Below are 21,602 nucleotides of genomic sequence, written 5' to 3'. Positions count from 1 at the left end.
TAACCCAGAATTCCTAAAGTGTATACCATCTTAATATAGTTGTATTCAGTGCTTCCTGTTTAGGTATATAAAGTAACAATTCCCAAAGGGAAAGAAAGGGAAATTTTATTAGTTTTGATTTACATTGTGATGTCTATAATTATATTTGAATCTTATTTCAGCTCCTTTGGGGATCCTATTATGTGTAGAGTAAAAATGATAAAAGTATCAGATTGAACATTATTTTTAATTACATATAACTTGTGCTATATATTGGGACTCTACAATGCCATAAGGTGAAAAAGTGGAAGTAAATAGTCCAGAAAAGCCATTCTTTCACCACTTTTTACAGGATAAAACCAAGTAAAATCATGTTGCTGTTTAGCTAAAATTTTCTCCCAAAAAGGACTATAATTTAAGAAGCTAGAATCTTGAGGACTTGGCTGACTCAGTCAGTAGAACACTCAACTCTTGATCTCAGATTGTAAAGCTCAAACCACATGCTAGTGTAGAGATTACTTAATAATAAAATCTTCAAAAAAATAAAAAGCTAGAATCTTTCTAGCTAGGTTAAATTTAAAATGTGTATATAAATATATATTTTCTTTAAGCCACAACCTGAATCCAAAGCTATAATACTGGCTTTTGTTGTTGTTGTTTCCAGTTCTACATGAGTAATTATTTCCTTGGTAAAGTGAATTTTTTAAAAATACAGGTGAGGGAATATATTCTTTATTCATATAGCCTAGGATACCTTGTTTTATTTTATTTTTATGAAATGTTTTCTTTTAATAATAATACCTTCTAATAATAGGAGTTAAGAGTTTTTTATTTTATTTTTTGTTTTTAAGACTTTATTTATTCATAGAGATGCAGAGAGAGAGGCAGAGACACAGGCAGAGGGAGAAGCAGGCTCCATGCTGAGAGCCTGACGTGGGACTCGATCCAGGGTCCCCAGGATCATGCCCTGGGCTGCAGGCAGCACTAAACCACTGCACCACCAGGGCTGCCCAGGAGTTAAAAGTTTTAAATGCATTTTCTTTTACTATTACTTCTTTTACTTCCCTTCTATTGATTTTCTAAGTATTTACTTAAAGCCAGAGACACTGGAATTCTTTATTTTCTACAATACTTTGTCTCAGTGGATTTATAGTTCACAGTTGAATTGTACAGATTCAGTATAACCTGTTTTGTCCTTTGATGTATTGTAACAGATTTCTGTGCATTTCTTTAAAGGTAAGGATTGAAAAGAATGTCTTTATTTTTATTTCATTCATAGATGTGAACAGGAAGTGCTGGTGTTTCACAACCAAGGGGATGCATGCAGTGGGTCAGTCCGAGATAGTCATCCTTCTGCAGTGTCTACCGGATGAAAAATGTTTGCCGAAGGATATCTTTAATCATTTTGTGCAGCTTTATCGGGATGCTCTGGCAGGTGGGAATGCTTTATGACTTAGTCTGCACCCTTTACAAGATAAAAATTTTATGAGCCCCTGGGTGGCTCAGTTGGTTAAATGTCCACTCTTTTTTTTTTTTTTTTTAAAGGATTTTATTTATTTATTCATGAGACAGAGAGAGAGAGACATAGGCAGAGGGAAGCAGGCTCCATGCGAGGAGCTCAGTGTGGGACTTGATCCGGGTTTCCAGAATCACGCCCTGAGCTGGAAGGCAGACGCTTAAGTGCTGAGCCACCAGTCATCCCATAAATGTCCAACTTAAGCTAAGGTCTTGATCTCAGGGTCATGAGTTCAAGTCCCATGTTGGTCTCCAAATAAGTGTGGAACCTACTTCAAAAAAAAAAGATGAGGGCAGCCCCGGTGGCCCAGCGGTTTAGCGCCACCTTCAGTCCAGGATGTGATCCTGGAGACCTGGGATCAAGTCCCACGTCGGGCTCCCTGCATGGAGCCTGCTTCTCCCTCTGCCTGTGTCTCTGCCTCTCTCTCTCTCTGTGTCTCTCATGAATAAATAAAATCTTAAAAAAAATTAAAAAATAAAAATATTAAAAAAATATGAGTGAGAATTTAAAAAAAAAAAGATAAAAATTTTGGATTCAGTTGCAAAATAATAGTCATAAATACTGAAGCCTAGCATTGGACTTTGGTATCAGCAGCAAGTTAGAACTTGCCAAGGTTTAAGGAAATATAAATTTTAGTACTTTACCTGGTGTGGTTGTTATTATTTTACAAAGGCTGGAATCAAAGTTCAAAGATTACCCATTGACCATGATATAAGAATACTTTTCTTTGAGTGGCTTAGGGTACCTGGTACTTATTGGCACCTGGTAGAGGGAAGCATAATCATAACTTACTACTTGTTTCTTCAGTTAACAATATCTATATAATCATTATGTAAACATTCTTTATTTAATTTTCAAGTTTTAAAAACCACTAGAATGGGCAACTTTATTATGGTTTCAAAGTAAATTATAAATATTGCTAGCCCTACCGATGTAAAAGTAAATGCATAACTACTGGCAAAGGCTAAGGATACTATAAAAAGACATATTGTTATAAATTAAGAGAAAAATACATGTGTATTATTTGGCATTACAAAGTTGACCTCCTCTGATTTAGCAGAGGAAGTAAGAAGTGGTGTAGTTGAGCTAAATTCTCATCATAACAGGAAGTAAAAAAAAAAAAACAGTACCTATGGTTGGTAAATAGGAAAAGAGTTGTGTAATAACTACAACAAATGAATAATAGAAGAGATCGTCTCTGAGGAACAAGGCTTGGAAAGGGGAGTGAGATTGAGCAGGGTATTAAAATTATTTTCATGTATTACATGGTAATATTTTATAAATATATTAAAACCATAAATTATTCATATTTTCTGAATGCAGTGATTCCCCTTGTGGGATTCTATGCCAAAAAAATGATCTAAAATGGGGCACATGGGCTGCTTGATCAGTTAAACATCTGCCTTCAGCTCAGGTTATGATCCCAGAGTCCTGAAATTGAGCCCCTCATTGGGCTCCTCCTCAGCGACAGCCTGCCTCTCCCTATGCCCCAACCCTACTTGTGCTCTCTCTCTCTCGCACTCTCTCTCAATAAATAAATAAAATCTTTAAAAAAATTATCTAAAATGTAAAATATATTTTGTACATGAAAGTGTTTATTACAACATTACTTACTGTTAACACAAAAATTTAGAGGTAACCTAAATGCCTGTCTACAGGTGAAACATTTAAAACTGTTATGCTGATTAGATGTATGCATCTTTTTTAGAACATTTTTTAGCCATTAAAAGTAATATTTATGAATAGAATGTAACAACATGGAAAATGTTCTTGAAGTAAGTACAAAAGCGGGATATAAAATTACATCTTTAGTGTGGATTATAGCTTATGCATAAAAGATTATACCTTTATGTCTTAGTCTCTATGATAATTTAGGTGTCCTATTACATGAGGATAAGACAGTACATCAGCAACTGACCACATACCTATGAAGTATACTTCTGTATTTACTGTGTCAGTTCAAAATATATGGGGCTAATATGTAGTCATTTAGAACCTTCAGGCCATATAATACTCAGGACCTACATTTATTTCCAGAAATGATCTGAAACACTCACTTTTCTCCTCAATTTGGATGTATTCACATATGAAAACTATAAGCAGAGAAATGACATTGGAGGTCCAAGCAGTTGTATATTCATGTACATTTTAAGGGGGGATTAGGGACTAAAAGCATGGGAGGTTCATGAAAGTCTTGTTCAAGAGTCCATGCTTTATTGTGTAGGCAATGAGGAACAATTGAAAAAATGAGTGACAGACACTGTGTGTCTGGTGACAGGTAAATTGAGTTAAGAAGCAGTTACAGTGGATAAACAAAAAATTATAGTGGATAAACACTAGAATACTTCTCAACAATAAAAAAAACCCTGCTGATATATACGACAGCATGGATAAATATCACAGATATTGTGCTGAACAAAAGAAGCCAGGCACAAAAAAGTACATATTAGAAGATTCCATTTACATGATTCTCTGGAACAGGCGAATGAATCTGTGGTGTTAGATCATGTTTGCTTGAGGTGAGTTGGGGATGCAGGTGTTGCAACTAACTACAGTGGGGCCCTGGGAACTTTCTGGAGTTATATAAATATTTCATATAGTGATAAGGATGGTGGTTACATGAATATTTACATTTGTCAAAACTCATTGAACTGTATACTTAAAATCTCTGGGTTTTATTGCATGAAATTATTTCCTAATAAGATTGACTTACACATTTTTTATTGAGATATAATTCATATGTAACATTACTTTCAGATGTAAAATATAATGATTTGATATTTGTACTTACTGTGAAATGATCACAGTAAGTCTATTTAACATCCATTTTCACACTAGTTAACAATTTTTTTCTTGCTGATGAAAACTTTTAAGATCTACCCTTTTAACAGTTTTGAAATATACAATACAGTATTGTTAACTATAGTTCCCATGCTGTACATACATCCTCAGTACTAATTTATCTTATAAATAGAATTTTGTACCTCTTGGCCACTTTTACTGATTTTACCCACCCTCTCAACCCCTCTCCCTCCCCCACCAATCTGTTCTCTGTATGTAGGAGTCCTGTGGTTTTTTGTTTGTTTTTTAGATTCCACATATAAATGTGAGATCATATGTTATTTATCTCTCTCTAGCTGATTTTACTTAAAATAATGCTATCAAGTTCCATCCATGTTGTTGTAAATGACAAGATTTTATTTTTTATGGCTGAATAATATTTCATTGTATATATACACACCACATTTTCTTTATCCATTCTTCTATTGATGGACACTTAAGTGTTTTCCTGGTCTTGGCTATTGTAAATAATGTTGTAACAAACATGGGGATGCAGATCTCTTTTCAAGTTAGTGTTTTCATTCTCTTCAGATAAATACTCATAAGTGGAATTGCTGAATCATATGGTAGTTCTGGTTTTTATTTCTTTTTTTTAAAGATTTTATTTATGGGGCACCTGGGTGGCTCAGCAGTTGAGCATCTGCCTTTGGCTCGAGTGGTGATCCCAGAGTCCCAGGTTCGAGTTCTGAGATCAAGTCCTGCATCAGGTTCCCTCTGCCTATGTCTCTGTCTGTCTCTCTCTGTCTCTCTCTCTCTCTCTCTGTCTCTCATGAATAAATGGATAAAATCTTTTAAAAAAATAATATTTTGGGCAGCCTGGGTGGCTCAGTGGTTTAGCGCCACCTTCAGTCCAGGGCCTGATCCTGGAGTCCCGGGATTGAGTCCCACGTCAGGCTCCCTGCATGGAGCCTGCTTCTCCCTCTGCCTGTGTCTCTTTCTCTCTCTCTTTCTCTCTCTCTCTCTCTCTGTCTTCATGAATAAGTAAATAAAATCTTTTTTAAAAATTATTTATTTATTTTAGATAGTGCAAGCAGGAGAGAGGGGCAAAGGAAGAAGAGAATCCCAAGCCGACTCCATGCTAAGTGTGAGGCTCAGTCCCAGGACCTGAGATCATGACCTGAGCCAAAACCAGGAGTTGGATGCTCAGCTGATTGAGCTGGTTTTTATTTTTGAGGAAGCTCCATACTCTTTTCCTTAGTGACTGCACCAATTTACATTCCCACCAATGGTGCGTGGAGGTCCCTTTCCTCTTTATCCTCACGAACACTTTGTTATTTTAAAATTGAATTTTTAGAAAAGCTATTGTCAGGATCCAGCAAGAAATTAAATTATCAAGGTTTAATAAAGTAATTAGGTAATAGCAGTAGGAACAAAGATTATTGAAAAGAAATGAAAGACAGTGATGTTTCAGTTCAGTAGGATTTGGTAACCAAGTGGATGTGAGAGGTGAGAAGGGACAAGTCAGAGTGGCTTCAGATTTCTGGCTTGGACATCTGAATGGACTTTGTTCTTATTCCTTGAGATAAGAAATAGAGTAAGAATGGATTTGGCAGCGGAGTGGGATATTAGTTCTTTGTCCATTGTGTTGAATTTGAAATATTGACAACAGATGGTGATACGTAAATGGATGATGACTATATAGATATAGACCTCAGGGAGTAGATCTGATATTTGGGAGACCTAGCAGTTACACGATTGTTGAAACTATAGTTGTGAATGGGATAGATCAGTGAGATGAGACTAGAGCTGTGAATGGAACTCTGAGAAATACCAACAAAGAAAGGCTGTGAGTCATTGCATGAGTTATTAAAATAGGTTTACCATAAGTGGTTATTCACTTTTCAGAAGTATCCTTATATATCAGTAGAATCTATTTTGAACTATCATATTAAAATGCAAAAATTCCACAACAAAATTACTGATACTAAAATAATGGTGATAGTCTAAGGTCAGACTATAACCATGTAAGCTGTTTTAAATATTCATAATATAGATGAGGGCATGTGCATATATATCTTAAGTAAATAAAACAAGTGAGTCTTAAGAGTTTGTCCTCAACTAGGAATCATTTCACAACTTATAAAATACTGAGACTAGGAGGTATCTTAGATCATCTGGTATAAACTATTTTTTAGATGAGGAAAATGAGAGGTGTTAAGGCTAATCTAAATCACAGACCTAGATGGTGGCAGAATTAGGCCTAAGGCTCCCAGACCTGTATTCTTTAGAGTATGTCAGTTGTCTCAATGTGTGTATATTAATAGTACCGCAGTTTAAAAAAAAAAACAAAACAGGTATACGTAATATCTGTGCTATGTGTTATGTCTGTTTTATTAAGAATCCTGTTTTTAGATAAGCAAGGTAGTAACTTGATATATAATTTCACTACATTTTTTTAAATAAGTGGAAACATCTTTTACATGTTATGAAATGATCCTAATATTTTTCTCTTCTGTGTAGCACATATTGCAGAATCAGCAAATTCTGTCTTAAATTTCCTAAATGTGAAAGCCTTGAATACTCTGTCACTTGTGTAGTGGTTACTTTGCCATAAATTACTCAAAAAGCCTTAGAAGCCCTTGAATGAATTTTATTTACAATTTCTTATGAATTTTTAATCCAAACTATATGTATTTAATAATAATGTATATGTCTTTGTGTCCATATATGTTTATTTAGCATATGTACATTTTTTGTCATACATAGTTGCTTATGCTTCCCACAGTGAGAGAGAAAGTTACCTTTGGTGAGTAACAACATTCTGAGAGTTTTTGGGTGCCTTCTGGTTATTATTATAGTGCCATGGGAGATTCTAGATCATGTATTGTTTCTTGCCATCTCTCCTCCATTCCTCCTATGTTTTGTACTTGTTTTTTGCAAACAAACATTCAGAACATGGATTTGAATGAAACGAGAATTGTATCTACCAGATTATTTTTTCTGGAGTTAATCTCTGGTTATTTTCCTCTCTTATTCAAAAATCTTTATGGGCTTTGTATTGCCTTTAGAATAAAATGTGTATTCTGACATTCAGTACTCTATGTAATCTGATCCTGTTTTCCAGTTTCATTTCCACTAGTAGTCTCTCAAACTAAACATTTCTCGGCTCTTTATATATACACTCTGATGATTTCCTACTTCATTACCCATGATCATGGTGCCTCACTACCACCATACTGTTTCATACTATCCAGACTATCTGGATCCTATCAGTTGTCTTAAGTCTTACTCAAAAATGACTTTCTCTATGAATTCTTCCCTAATAATCCTCTCAGATAGAAGTATTTTTTGCTAAACTTTTTTTTAAGGTTTTATTTATTTATTCATGAGAGACACAGAGAAGCAGAGACATAGAGGAAGAAGCAGGCTCCCTCCGGGGAGCCTGATGCAGGAATCTATCCCAGGGATCACGACCTGAGCCAAAGGCAGACACTCAACCACTGAGCCACCCAGGTGCCCTTCTTTCCTAAACTTTTTTACTTATCCTTAAAAAATTGGTATATATAAAAGTGTGTAAATATACATATATTTAATAATTATGCAAGTTATAAAGCTTAACAACAAAATAACCACCCATAAACAAAATACCCAACTTGAGAAGTAAAAATGACCAGCCCACTGAAGCACTGATCAATGACCAATCCTGATTACATCTTCCCCAAACTTCCCCAACCCTTAGATAACCACTGACTTTAATCTTGTGTTAGTTTTCTTGCTTTTCTCTGTAATTTTATCACAAATATTTTGCATCACTAAGAATTACTATACATTTATTTTTGTATGCTTTTAAACTTTATACAATTGATATCACACTGTATATATTTTATGTGGTTTGCTTTTTTCATTCCATCATGTTTCTGACACTTGTTCATAGCTCTAGTGTTTTAGTCCATTCATTTTCAGCTACAGTTTTATACCTATTATATACGTTTACCACAGTTTATCAGTTTTCCTGATGAATAATTTGCTTTTTTTTTTAACCAATATATTGTTATTCGGACACGTTCTTTAAAATTTTTGTACGTGAACACTTAAGGAATAAAATTGCCATTTAAATATGGATATGAATATCTTCAACTTTATCAGATGATGTTAGACTGTTGCCCAGAGTAGTTTATCAGTTTATATCCACCTGCCCCCATCTCCAGCATATAACAGTTGCCAACATTTGATACGGTTTTAATTTTTGCTAAGCTAGTAGATAGAAAATAGTATCTCAGTATGATTTGCATTTCACTAATTATTAATGAGGCTGCGCATATATTTATTGGCTGTACATAATTTGTCTTCTGTGACAAATATGTCTCTGTATCTTTCTTTTAATTTTTTTAACATATATTCTGAATTATGGCCTTTTTCTAACAGAGTTAAGTTATTCAGTGTGTATTAATTTTCTACTGATGTATTTCTAAGGAACAAACTTAGTAGCTTGAAATAACACCTATTTCCATGATTAGGAGTCCAGGCACAGTTTAGATGAATCTTCTGTTCACAGTGCCTCACGGTGTCATCTGTGGTGAGGTTTCTCATTCAGAGCTCAGGTTGTTGGCAGAATTCATGTCCTTGCAAATCCCTTTTTTCTTGATAGATATTGGCTGGGTGATCCTCCCGGCTCCCAGAGGCTGCCTGCAGTTCTGTGGCTTCCTGGCTCCATGGATAGTTGACAGCAATGGTGTTTCTTTCAGATCAGGAGGAGTATGTTTCCACTTTGAATCTCTGACCCCTAGACCTAGATTTAAAGGTCTGATGTTAGGCCCATGCTGATAACCTCCCTACTAATTAGCTCCATTGATAAGTAACCTAACCATGGGGTACATCCCATTATATTAATAGATGCTGCTGTTGCTCAAGCAGAGGGAATTACGGTGTATATACCAAGAGGCAAACAGAATTCTGCCTCCAACACAGGATTCTTATCCTCCCAAACATGACACAGACCTAAAACATGCTTTACTTGGGCAGCCCCGGTGGCTCAGCGGTTTAGCGCCGCCTTTGGCCCAGGGCCTGACCCCGGAGACCCGTGATCGAGTGCCGCATCGGGCTCCCTGCACGGAGCTGCTTCTCCCTCTGCCTGTGTCTCTGCCTCTGTCTCTCTCTCTTTCTGTGTCTCTCATGAATAAATAAATAAAATCTTTTTAAAAAAATGCTTTACTTGATACCTTCACTAATCTTTTTTTTTTTTTTTTTTTTTAAAGATTTTATTTATTTATTCATGATAGTCACACAGAGAGAGAGAGAGAGGCAGAGACATAGGCAGAGGGAGAAGCAGGCTCCATGCAGGGAGCCCGATGTGGGATTCGATCCCGGGTCTCCAGGATCGCGCCCTGGGCCAAAGGCAGGCGCCAAACCGCTGCGCCACCCAGGGATCCCCGATACCTTCACTAATCTTACTCTTGTTGTCTATAGTTTGTTTTGCCTTTTGTTGTAAAAGAAAAAATGTTTTTATTTATATTCATCAATTCAATTTGGTGTCAGTATCAAAAATCACTATCATTATTCAATTCAATCAAGATTACTAAATTTGCCATTATATTTTCTCCATATCTGTTGTTTTAGTATCTTGTGTTTCCTTTTGGACTTGCATTTCTTGCTGAAACTCATCTTGTTATTAGTTCTCTTAGCTCTGTGGTTAGTAAACTCCATTAGCCTTTGTATGTCTGAAATTTTTTTATTTTGTCTTCTCTCTTGAATAATTCATTGGTTATAAAATTCTAGGTTAATCTCTTTGGGATTTTTTTCCCCCTCCCTTTCCTCTTTCGTTCTCCCATTCCTTACTTTCTTCCTTTTACTTCCCCTTAGCAAGTACTTTGAAGATACTGACTCCTTTGACTTTTGGCATCTCCTACAGTCTAGTTTTTTTTTTTTTTTTCTTTTTAAATATAGTTATTTGTCTTTACTCTTTTGCTTTTAGGATTTTATTTTTATCCTTAATTCTCTGCAAGTCCATTGCTAAAGTTCTCTGTGAGCTTTTAAATCAGGTTTATTGAGATATAACTTATATTCACCTTTTCAGGCATAAAGTTCAGTGAGTGTAGATGAACAGATGCAGTTAGGTCATCATCACTAGAATCAGCATACAGAATGATTTCTGTCATCTCTAAACCTTACCTCATGTCCCTTTGTATTTAATCTCCTTCCCTTACCTTCTGCTCCAGGCAACTATCATTTTAATTTCTTTCCCTATAGTTTTGTATTTTCCAGAAGGTTTTATAAATGCAATCACACATTTGTATTTGGCTTTATTTCATTTAGCATAATGCTTTTGAGATTCATCCATATGTTTGGATGTATGTATCGCAGTTTATTTATACATTTACCTGCAATGTATGAAAAATTCCAATTATTCTGGATCCTTGCCACCACTTGATGGTGCCTTTTAAAAATATTTTTTGCTTTTCTAATGAGTGTGTTGTAGCATCTCATTATAATTTTAATTTGCATTTCCCTAATGACTAATGATATTGAGCATCTCTTCATATGCTTATTTACCATCTATAGCTCTTCTCTTGCCCATTTAAACATTGAGTTTTCTTAATGAGTTTTTAGTATTTTATAAATTTTGGATAGAAGTCCTTTATCAGATAGTACATTTTGCAAATATTATATTCCAGTGTATGGCTTATCTTTTCATTTTATTACTCTTTCAAAGAGTTTAAGTTTTAAATTTTGATGAAGTCCAGTTTATCAGTCTTTCTTTTATAGTTTATACTTTAGTTTCCTAAGAAATCTTTACCTTAACCCAAAGTCACAAAAATTTTCTCCGAATATATTTTTTTCTGGAAGTTTTATAGTTGTATCTCTTACATATAGATATATATAATTCATTTTGAGTTAATATTTCCACAGGGAGTGGGGTGTTGGAGAGTAAGAATTTCCTGTTCTCTTGAAGATTCTTCTAGCTGAACTAAAAACCAATTTTACATGAGACAGATTAACAGGAGAAAATCAAATTTAGTTTCATACATATGGGGAATCCATACAGTCATGGAAATTCCAGAGACAGGCAAGGTGAGGTATATATGCCATTCTGAACTAAGCAGAGGGAGTGGTAGGGGGTCTGGGACTTCAGAGGGAAGGAATGCAATTCACAGGAAGATGAAAAAGAGTAAGTGTTTCAAATGTTTGCTGGGCCACGCAGAAACAATGTGACATAGAGAACTTTGATCAGATGGGCCTGCATGGGTTCCTTCTTGTCCTCCATACCTAGTTCATGGTATAATGTAGTCATCTATGGGTGATAGTTCTTTTACCAGACCAGATCCTTTATTTAAAATTTTTGTAGACAGTTATATGGGAAGAAAAGAGCTATTCCTGAATCTGCTGGGTTTTAATAGTTTTTTAACTCAGAATAATTTTTGTGCCAACATAACATGGCCTCTCTAAGGGGCAGCTGCCCTTGAGCCCTACAGAGGTAAGGCTCAAAGTTCCTTTTTTTTTTTTTTTTTTTTTTCCGCTTATGGATATCCAGTTGTTCGAACAATTTGTTAAAAAGACTATCCTTTTGCCATCAAATTACCTTGATACTTTTTAAATATTAGTTTGCATTCTATGTATGGGTTTCTTTCTCTATTCTGTTGATCTATGTGAACATATATGTGGATTTAGTTTTATTTTTGTTGTCTAGTACCAAAAGTGTACTTTTGATTTGAAAACACATTTCTTTCTTTAATTTGGAAAATTCTTGGTTATTATCCCTTTGAATATTACTTCTCTTTCATTCCCAACATTGTCTTCCTTTGGAACTCCTTTTTGATGTTGAAGCCTCTGAAATCAATCTGGGTATCTCTGAGCTGTTGTTTTGGGTAATTTTTGCCTTTTGTGCTGGATCCTAAGGTATATTCTCTCTTCAAAAAAGTCATCAATTTAATAGGAATATTAATGTGAATTGATTAATAATTACATGGGCATACAAGGTTTACATTGTTACTGATTTTCAGCTTTTAGATTTAACTTTGGAATGAGGCAAGAAGACCATTAAAATTATAAACACAGAATATAAATATTAACCTTGCGTGTTAAATCATTTTACCTTTGAAAAATGCTTTTTGGGGATCCCTGGGTGGCACAGCGGTTTGGCGCCTGCCTTTGGCCCAGGGCACGATCCTGGAGACCCAGGATCGAGTCCTACATCGGGCTCCCGGTGCATGGAGCCTGCTTCTCCCTCTGCCTGTGTCTCTGCCTCTCTCTCTCTCTTTCTCTCTCTCTCTGTGACTATCATAAATAAATAAAAATTGAAAAAAAAAAAGAAAAATGCTTTTTGTTCCCTTTCAGTCATTTGCAGTTTTATGTTTGCAAACCTGTTTATTTTCTCTCAGCTGTTCTTTGGTTATCCTAAATCTAATCCCTGCAAATTGAGAGCATTTTTGTGTAGCGTAGTGATGGGTATGAAGGCACAATGGAGGCTTCTCACTACAAATTAGAATAAACTCCAAATGCCTTTGGCCTACAAGATTCTATATGATTTAGTTTCTGAAGATTTCTTTGACCTTATCTCTTACTACTCCTTAGTTTAGCTTCATTGATCGCCTTTGTGACCTTTGAACCCATCAAACTCATTTCTAACTCTTGACTTTTGTACTTACTGTTCCTAGACCTGGAATGCTATTCTTTGCAGATCTTAACTGGTTGGTATCTTCTCTTCATTCAGATCTATTATCAGATGTTTCTACCTCAAAGGATTTTTTCCTTACCCTCATAGCTAAAGAAGTGTTCTCTCCCTTGTCTCCATCAATCTTTTACATTACCTTTCTTGTTTTATTTTCTTCAAAACATTTGTCACTATCTTTGCTAACTGATGTTTGTCTGCCTCCTTTAGAATATAAGCTCTGGGAGGGCAGGATTTATCTGTCTGGCTCAACTCTGTGTACCAGCCTTTAGAACAAATAGTCTGGCACATTGGAGAAGTTTATTAAACAAACAAACAAACAAACAAAAAACGTGGATTGAAGCAATTTGTCATTTTGTGGAGAAGTATCTGGAGGAAACGAGTCCTGAGAGAACACTTCTATTAATAAAAATGCTGTGCTTATTATTCCTGACTTCTTGTTCCCATTGGGACTTGGAAACAAGATTAAATACTATTGAGGTCAACCTAAGAGCATTTCTGAGACCCCAGTGTTTCTAGTACTTGAGAAAGAAATACCATGAGTCACTCAGATTACTTGGGAAGTTTCTATGATTTCCTATCTTTGAAAAATTTTTTTAAATTATTTCTCTTTATCACCTACTCTGCTAAAATCTTCCTTACTTTGTATCTTTAAATTGCGGTCACTTGGGTTAATCCAGATGACCTTTTGGTTAATTTAAATTTCTTATATAGATTTATCAAAAGGCAAAGTAAATTTTAAGGTACTATATTACTAATGTATATGTTATTGATAATTGCATTCATTTTTGAATTTTATTTTTATTAATAATTTTGTAATGTCACATAAAATTATAGGCCTCAAATATAATGGAATTTGACCTTTTTTTTTAAACGCAGAGATTTATCTCAGCCTAAGAGTATAGGTGCATACTCACTATTAATTTAGAAAAAAAATGTACTTAGGTATTTTGAAAGCACCATCTCTTGCCAATTTTCTATCCCCACAAGTATTTAGAAGAAAAATTGTAGGTGGATTAGAGAATGCGGCGGGGGGAGAGATTTTAAAATAGTAGTCTCTCTTGGGCAGCCCAGGTGGCTCAGTGGTTGAGTATCTGCCTTCAGCCCAGGGCGTGATTCAGGAGTCCCAGGATTGAGTCCTGCATCGGGCTTCCTGAATGAAGCCTGCTTCTCCCTCTGCCTGTGTTTCTGCCTCTCTCTCTGTGTCTCTCATGAATAAATAAATAAAATCTTTAAAAAAAATAGTAATCTCTCAAAGAATATAAATAATTGATAAGACATTTATAAAAACATGATAGGTATCCTGCAAATGTTTGTGGAATGACTAGGAGTCTGTCAAGCTTTGTGTATCTTAGAAGATATTTTGCTAATATGTGTATCTCTTTTTCGGACCAGTATCTAGCAGTATATCATGTGGTAAATTTTTGATTGATCAATCAATGTCCAGTAATTGTTTCTGATTTTAGTAGCTTACTATTATTTCTCATGGCTATTAAAATTATACTGCTTATAATCTCTAGTATTTCTGAAGTAAGTCACTTTTTTATATGTAAAGTAAGAAAAAATGTTTCCTAGCAGCTGTGTTTCCAGGGAAGGAGGAACTTCATTGGTGTTTTCTTCATCATCAGTAATTTCTTGTATTGTTTTTCCAGTTAAAGATGTTGTATCATGGTTTGGATTTTATCATGGTCTCCTTTTGCAATTAATTATGAACCTTTTTGGTAAACTAGTTTTGTATCTTTCTATGAGCAAAGGAGCCATGGTATTGTGCTTTTTGCAAAGTAATTTTTCAACCAATGAGAAAGAAATATGGAATTATTTATGAAGAGGTAATTTAAGGCTAATATCTAGTATTTATTTACTTATTTAAAAAGATTTACTTACTTGGAAGAGAGAGCATGCCAGTGTGCACATTCAAAGGGGAGGGGCAGAGGGAGAGAATCTTAAGCAGACTCCCTGATGAGCATGGAGCCTGATGCAGGTCTCAGTCTCTCAATACGGAGATCAACCTGTGCCAAAAGCAAGAGTTGCAGGCAGCCCCGGTGACACAGCGGTTTGGCGCCACCTGCAGCCTGGGGTGTGATCCTGGAGACCCGGGATTGAGTCCCACATTGGGCTCCCTGCATTGGGCTCCCTGCGTGGAGCCTGCTTCTCCCTCTGCCTCTCTCCCTCCCTCTCTCTCTCTCTCTCTCTCTGTCTCTATGAATAAATAAATAAATTTTTTTTTTTTTTTAAAAAGCAAGAGTTGGGTGGTTAACCAACTGCACAACCCAGGCACCCCTCTATTATATATTGAACACTCATTGCATGTTAGGCCATACTCATTGTTTTATGTGCACTATTTCATTTCTTCTCGACAACTCCATGAGATTCCTATTGTTCTTGTCCCCATTTTACATATGAGGGAACTGAGAGGCACTGAGGGCTTAAGTAACTTAATCAAAAATCAGACAAGTAGTTGATTAGTGGCTGAACCCAGGTTTGAATTCAGCTGTATCTTCTCTAAATCTCATGTTCTAAAAAAGCAGTAAACTGCCTCTTGAATTTTTTGAAGTTACACGGCAAATCTCGCAGATGCTCTGGACTGAGGAAATGACGTTTTTTGAAGTACTTATGCTTAACTGCAGTTTATTGTATTGCAAAGAACATCAAGCAGCTATCTAAATTCTTTTGATAGTTTGAAGTTATATGTTAATCATGAATATTAATATTTCTTAAAGTAAGTGAACCATTTGTTTGGAAATTGTTCCATTTGAGTTAGCTGTGAGGATAAACATGTTTTGAAACAAAAGGAAGCTGTTGTCACATAGATATTTAAGTTGTATTTGAATTGAATTTAAAGATGGCTGTAAGCACTTTGAAAAACAAAGTTAAAATTCCAAATTTAAGATGGAAAATTATAAATTACTATATATAAAATATACTTATTATATATATATGTATGAAAGACAGTATGGTATATTAAAAGACTAGGAGATTAAAAGATCTGCTCTCTAGATCTTATTTTGCCACTTATTTTACCTTGTCTTTTGAGAGTCACTTCACCTCCACTCCTAACCTTCAATTTCCTCATCTGTAAAATAAAAAAACCCAGAGGTACCTGGGTGGCCCAGTTGGTTAAGAATCTGCCTTTGGCTCAGGTCATGATCCCAGGATCCTGGGATGGAGCCCCGCCTTGGGCTCCCTGCTCAGTGGAGAGTCTATTTCTCCCTCTCCCTCTGCCCCTACTGCTTGTGTGCACGCTGTCTCTCTCTTAAATACATTCATTCATTCGTTCATTCACTCATTCCAAAGTTCAGTTCTAGTGGCACTGGTCTGAGAATTATCTGATTAATGCCATGCAAAATAGCTTTGTATTCTTGGTCATTTAAGCTCAGAAGCAAGAATCAGTATCTATTTTATATATATGGATTCTGTAGTAGTCTTGGGATATATTAGTTCAGTAGATTCATTCTATTGTATCTTCCCATAGAGAAGAACCTGTATAAACCAATATATAACAGACTTCACGAGTTCAAGAGCCCCAGATTAAGTTTTCAACGAAAGCTTGTGTTTGTTAAATTCTCATACCCAGTGTTTTATTTTTGCTAGTATCTACACCTGTGGAATGCTACGTGTTTATCAATGAGGTGGTATATAGCAGTCTAAATCACTTATTAGGATTGATAGAGATTTACCTTAAAAAAATGTTTTTAAGAACATAGATGTTTACAGTATAATATATAATATAAAGGTGCATAGGGAAGAATCTGAGTGTTATTGAGACAGAGAAAGAGGTTGTTGGGTGGTAGAAGCAAAAAGGTAATATCTATAGAAAAATAGCCAGTAATAGATTATCCATAAATAATCCAATCTCTAATAGGGAAATCCCCAAAGGGATAATGAATGAATGCCTGAGTACCAAGCCGACAGAGTTTTCACCTTTGAGGTATATAAGCACTAGGGCAGTTTTATGAAACATAAACATTATGCTCTTGTTAGAACTTCAGAGGAATGCTATTGTATACTCTCCATTGTAGATGGAAAAAAAAAAAAAGTCTTCTATCTCTTTTACATCCCATTCTTCTCTCCAGGTTAAAAGATGAAAATTTATACAAACTTTAAAATCTTTGATAAAGCAAAGAAAATCCTATAATATTTGCCTAGTCATTATATGTACATGTACATTATAACAATAAGAGTTACAATTTTTTGAAAACACACTGTGTGCCATGTGTTCTTAGGCATTTTGCATAAATTCTATCGTTTATTTAACAGTTCTGAAGTTTATAATTTCCCCTGCTTTACACCAATATTGATGCTTGCAGAAGTCAAATAATTTGCCCCCAAATCACATAATAGTGATTGAACTAGTATTCAAACCATACCTCTGTGACTCCACAATCTGTGATTTTTTTCCTTAAAATACATACTGCTTCTAGATATGGGGATTTTGTTTTCATAGATCTGACCCAGCAGCTAAAATGTGCAGCCAGATTTGGTTAATCCTGGGGTAAGAAGAGTACTGTCTCTATATGTATTTGGCAAATAATAATGTACAGGTGAACATGGCTCTCAGCTTCTTACTTCACTCCTGGATTCTGTGACCCATTATTGAACTATTCTGTGAGTAGAGCCTTGTTTTCTAGGAAAGTAAGCATTAAGTTTTCTTATGAGCATTTCTGTATTTGCTGTTATTTCTTTCAGAGATATTGGAAGAAGCTTACACATGTCTAGGGAACCTATCTACCTCTATGGAACATCTCCTGTTGGGAAGTTCTTCTGTAATTCCAAACTGAGGAAAATGTCATCTTAATGAAAGGCTGATTTGTCACTGTTTCATTTAAAAAATATCTGAATTAGAAAGTGCTTAGGCAAGGGCATTTGCACCTAAAAGGAAAAAAAAACTAGTATGAATTTAAATAAGCCCTGCATTATGTTTCATATTTGTCCCACCCAAAATTACAAAACATAAATCCTGTCTGTGATACTATCTTCTCCATAAGTTTTCTTCCCTCAGTGTCTCATACATAACTCTACGTATGGTCTTAATTTATTATGTTCATGAACTGACTGTATTCACCCAGTGAGATTGTAAGGTCTGTGAGAGCAGATACCTGGTCGTAACATTTTTTTCATGACTTTTGAGGCAGTGATTCTTATCCTGATACCTCCAAAGTGATTCATACAGTAGAGTTGTCCAGTCTAAGGAAGGCATCAATATTTTGGGCTTTTAGCTAGATAGACTTCCACAGTGTGATAATATTTCATGCTAACCAGAGGCCCTGATAAGATTGGAAAACAAATTTTCATTTAGTAAATACTGTTTATAAATGCGTCTTTCATAGTGAAAGTTTGGGAATTAGTGTTCTGCAGTGTCTGGCCCAATGTTAAGTAATGACGATTATTAAAAATGTGAGTGATTTATTAAGGGAGTAATTAATGAACTTTTTTGTTTTAGGAAATGTTGTGGGCAACTTGGGACATTCCTTCTTCAGTCAGAGTTTCCTTGGCAGTAAAGAACATGGTGGATTCTTATATGTGACATCTACTTACCAGTCACTGCAAGACCTAGTACTCCCAACCCCACCTTATTTGTTTGGGATTCTCATCCAGAAATGGGAAACTCCTTGGGCTAAAGTGTTTCCCATCCGACTAATGTTGAGACTTGGAGCTGAATATCGACGTAAGTGTAAAATAACTTCTACACCATATGACCCAGATTTGATGACTAACGGCCCGAGATATTCAGACCCTCTCCCCACAGTGATACAATCCAGGAGAAGTCTTTTGAAATAGCCAACCTAAATTTGGCCATTGTCTTTACTTATTTTAGCTTTAATGGAAAGGACTAAAAAATCTCAAGTGAGGAAGTTAGTGATTATTTATTATCTTGTAAACTTACTGGTTTTATGTAGTTCGCTGATAAATATATAACCATCTTCAGAAAAAAATATATTGGAATTTAACAAGTATCTTTTTACAGTATCTATAGTGAGCATTTTTTGGTAATTTTGTTGAAAAATACTTAGGACAAATTATATTTTACATAATGTAACATGCTAGAAACTAGTGCTGTAGAGATCACTCTCAGTTGATAAAGTGAGCAATAGAAGAGCTTCCTTGCCCGTGGTGGAAGCAATACAACTAAGTTGTGAGTATTTTAAAGACATTAAGGCCTAAATGCAAGCTTTCTTTTAAACTATCTTCACTTAGAATTGCTGTGGTCTAGGAATCAGACCATTTGAACAGGGTTCTTAACTCTATGACTTACTGTAACTCTGGGCAAGTCACTCAATCTGTCAGTTTCCTCTGCAAGTAGAAAAAATAATACTTGCGTTTTACATTATTATGTAAGATTGTTAAGAGGATCAAATGAGATAATGAAAAACTGTTTTATAAACTATAAAACAGTATATTATGTGTTTTCAGGAGGTCAGCTTCATTCTTTTGCTTATTTATTCATTTAATAAGAATTTAACAAAGCCCTACTATTTGTAACAAATCCTGGAAATTCAGAAATAGCTAAGGCATGGTTACAGGCTCTTGGAAACCTCTGTAAGGAAGACATACAGGAATAATGATTATAGTAGTATATTGTGTTAAAGCACATGTTCAAAGCTAACAAAGTTCTTTTGGAGTTCCAAGACGGACTCTGACTTCACCAAAGTGAAGGAGTTGGATAAGAAACATCTTTTGGACCAATTTGCTTCTGGACTGAATTGTGAGAGAGGCATATGAGTCAGTTAAATTAAGTAGGGAAAGGAAGGAACTGTTTGCAGAGGAAACAACATGTATATCTTTCTGTCCTGTATAGGCAGTTCACCCCATAAAATTTGAGGAATAAGCCAGCTAATAGGTTGTCTCACCCCATAAAGTTTGAGGAATAAGCCAGCTAATAGGTTGCCTATTCTAAGGAGGATAATCCTGGTAGGAAGGTGTGTAAGAGTAAACACAGAAGAATTAGGAGATATTTGTTCCCTGGATCATATTAATCCAGTTTGAAGAAGAGTGCTTCCTAAGACTTTGTAGTTCATTTTTGAGACAGTTGCATCAAAAGGCTTATTCTGGTCATCAAAAGACTTACTCTGGTATGGTTTGTAGAAGATTCAGAATTTGTCTTTGATGCTACTATGCCAAAAGCTTTTGAGCCCTAAATTTCATATGCTTTAAAACAGCTGTTAGAGTTATATTTTGAAAACTTTATGAATCATGATATCTCTTTTACCAAAATGTTAAGCTGTCAAACTTAGTCTTGTTATTTCTCATTTCCATAGTTTATCCATGCCCACTCTTCAGTGTCAGATTTCGGAAGCCATTGTTTGGAGAGACAGGGCATACCATCATGAATCTTCTTGCAGTAAGTTGGGGATTTTTATTTTCTTTTTTCTTACTCGGGTTTGTACAGGAAAAGGAAGAGAAGGATTTCATTTTTTGTTAATAGCCAGGTGCAGATTTATACTGTAGGAAAAGAATAACATACATATTCTTTGGAAAGTATATGGAGCTTTGGAATGAAATAGTATAGGATTTCAGCCCTTGATTATACACTTATTAAATGTCCTTGCAGGATTATTGTGAGGACTAGACGTAATCAAGCACCAAGCATTCTGTCTTGTTTTAATTTTAAGCTTCCCATCATATTGGTGTCCCCTTTGTCTATATAGCTTATTGCTTAGCCTGAGATTGCTCAGAGATTTATTAAAATACCCTAGGTGACAAAGGTTTTCATCCTTTTTGATGGATTTGTGTATAGATTGGAATTCAAACTTTATTATTTTCCTTTGCATTGGGCTCCCATGTGCCTTTGCACATGCACAGGCTCTAACTCTGTTGACCAAGGATATTGGTTGGCTTGGGCCCACTAAGGTCTTTGCTGTACGTGTGCACAGACTAAGGTCACTCCTGGGTGTGTGGAGAGTTTGTGAAGCTTTTCAGGGCTGTGTCCTCTCCCAGAGCCTTTGTTAAATCTCTGACTAGCCTGCCTGCTCCTCACTTACCCCAAACAGGCCAGCGAGTAGCAACCTTGAGCCAACCAAGCTTTCTGTCTTCATGAGCTGCTGAGATTACCACTACCACTCCAAATCAAGTCAGATCCTTCCAGTAGCAGAGATTATTATTTTTACAAACTACCTTAAACTACCTGAGTGGGCTAGGGGGCAGCCCCAAGCATGATCACAGGCTCAGCTCTCACAGGCTCAGCTCGACTGGCCTTGCTTGGAGTTGAACAGCTTTCATGAATAAACCTGTCTCAGGGTGTTGTATGCCTTTGGTCTAATCCAGAGCATTGTAATGATTGTTTTTTAAAAACTGCTTACCCAGCTTTTTAGTTGCTTTCTGGGGACTGGATTTATTTCCTTAACTCTGTCATGCAGTTGTAGTTAATAGTTTCAATTATGTTTTAAAGATATTTAAATAATAAAAACTCATGTAGCTTTACCTACATAGTTGCCATTTCCAGGGATCTTCATTCCTTTGTGTAAACCTGTATCTCTATCTGGTGTCCTTTTCCTTCTGCCTGAAAGATTTCCTGTAACATTTCTTGTCCTGTGGGTCTGCTGGTGAGAAGCTCTTTTGACACCTGTATTTCTAACAATATCTTTATTTTGCCTTCATGTTTGAAAGATATTTTTGCTGGATATAGAATTCTAGGTTGGCAATTTTATTCTTTGAGTATTTGAA

General features: G+C 35.6%; 1 protein-coding gene across 2 annotated transcripts in view; it reads left to right on the top strand.

Moving 5' to 3' along the window:
• ZFYVE9 (zinc finger FYVE-type containing 9) overlaps positions 1-21,602 on the top strand; it is a 184,360-nt gene that overhangs the window by 121,459 nt on the left and 41,299 nt on the right. For both annotated transcript variants that reach the window (XM_077844919.1, XM_077844918.1), the window contains 3 exons: positions 1,259-1,414; positions 18,382-18,606; positions 20,198-20,280. In XM_077844919.1, coding sequence (XP_077701045.1) covers positions 1,259-1,414; positions 18,382-18,606; positions 20,198-20,280 — 464 coding nt within the window. The remainder of the gene's footprint in view (positions 1-1,258; positions 1,415-18,381; positions 18,607-20,197; positions 20,281-21,602) is intronic.

The sequence above is a fragment of the Canis aureus genome, chromosome 13 (genome assembly GCF_053574225.1).
Source record: "Canis aureus isolate CA01 chromosome 13, VMU_Caureus_v.1.0, whole genome shotgun sequence".
Taxonomy (NCBI): Eukaryota; Metazoa; Chordata; class Mammalia; order Carnivora; family Canidae; genus Canis; species Canis aureus.
The sequence above is the reverse complement of the archived record's forward strand: the minus strand, read 5'-3'. Positions and strand labels throughout refer to the sequence as shown.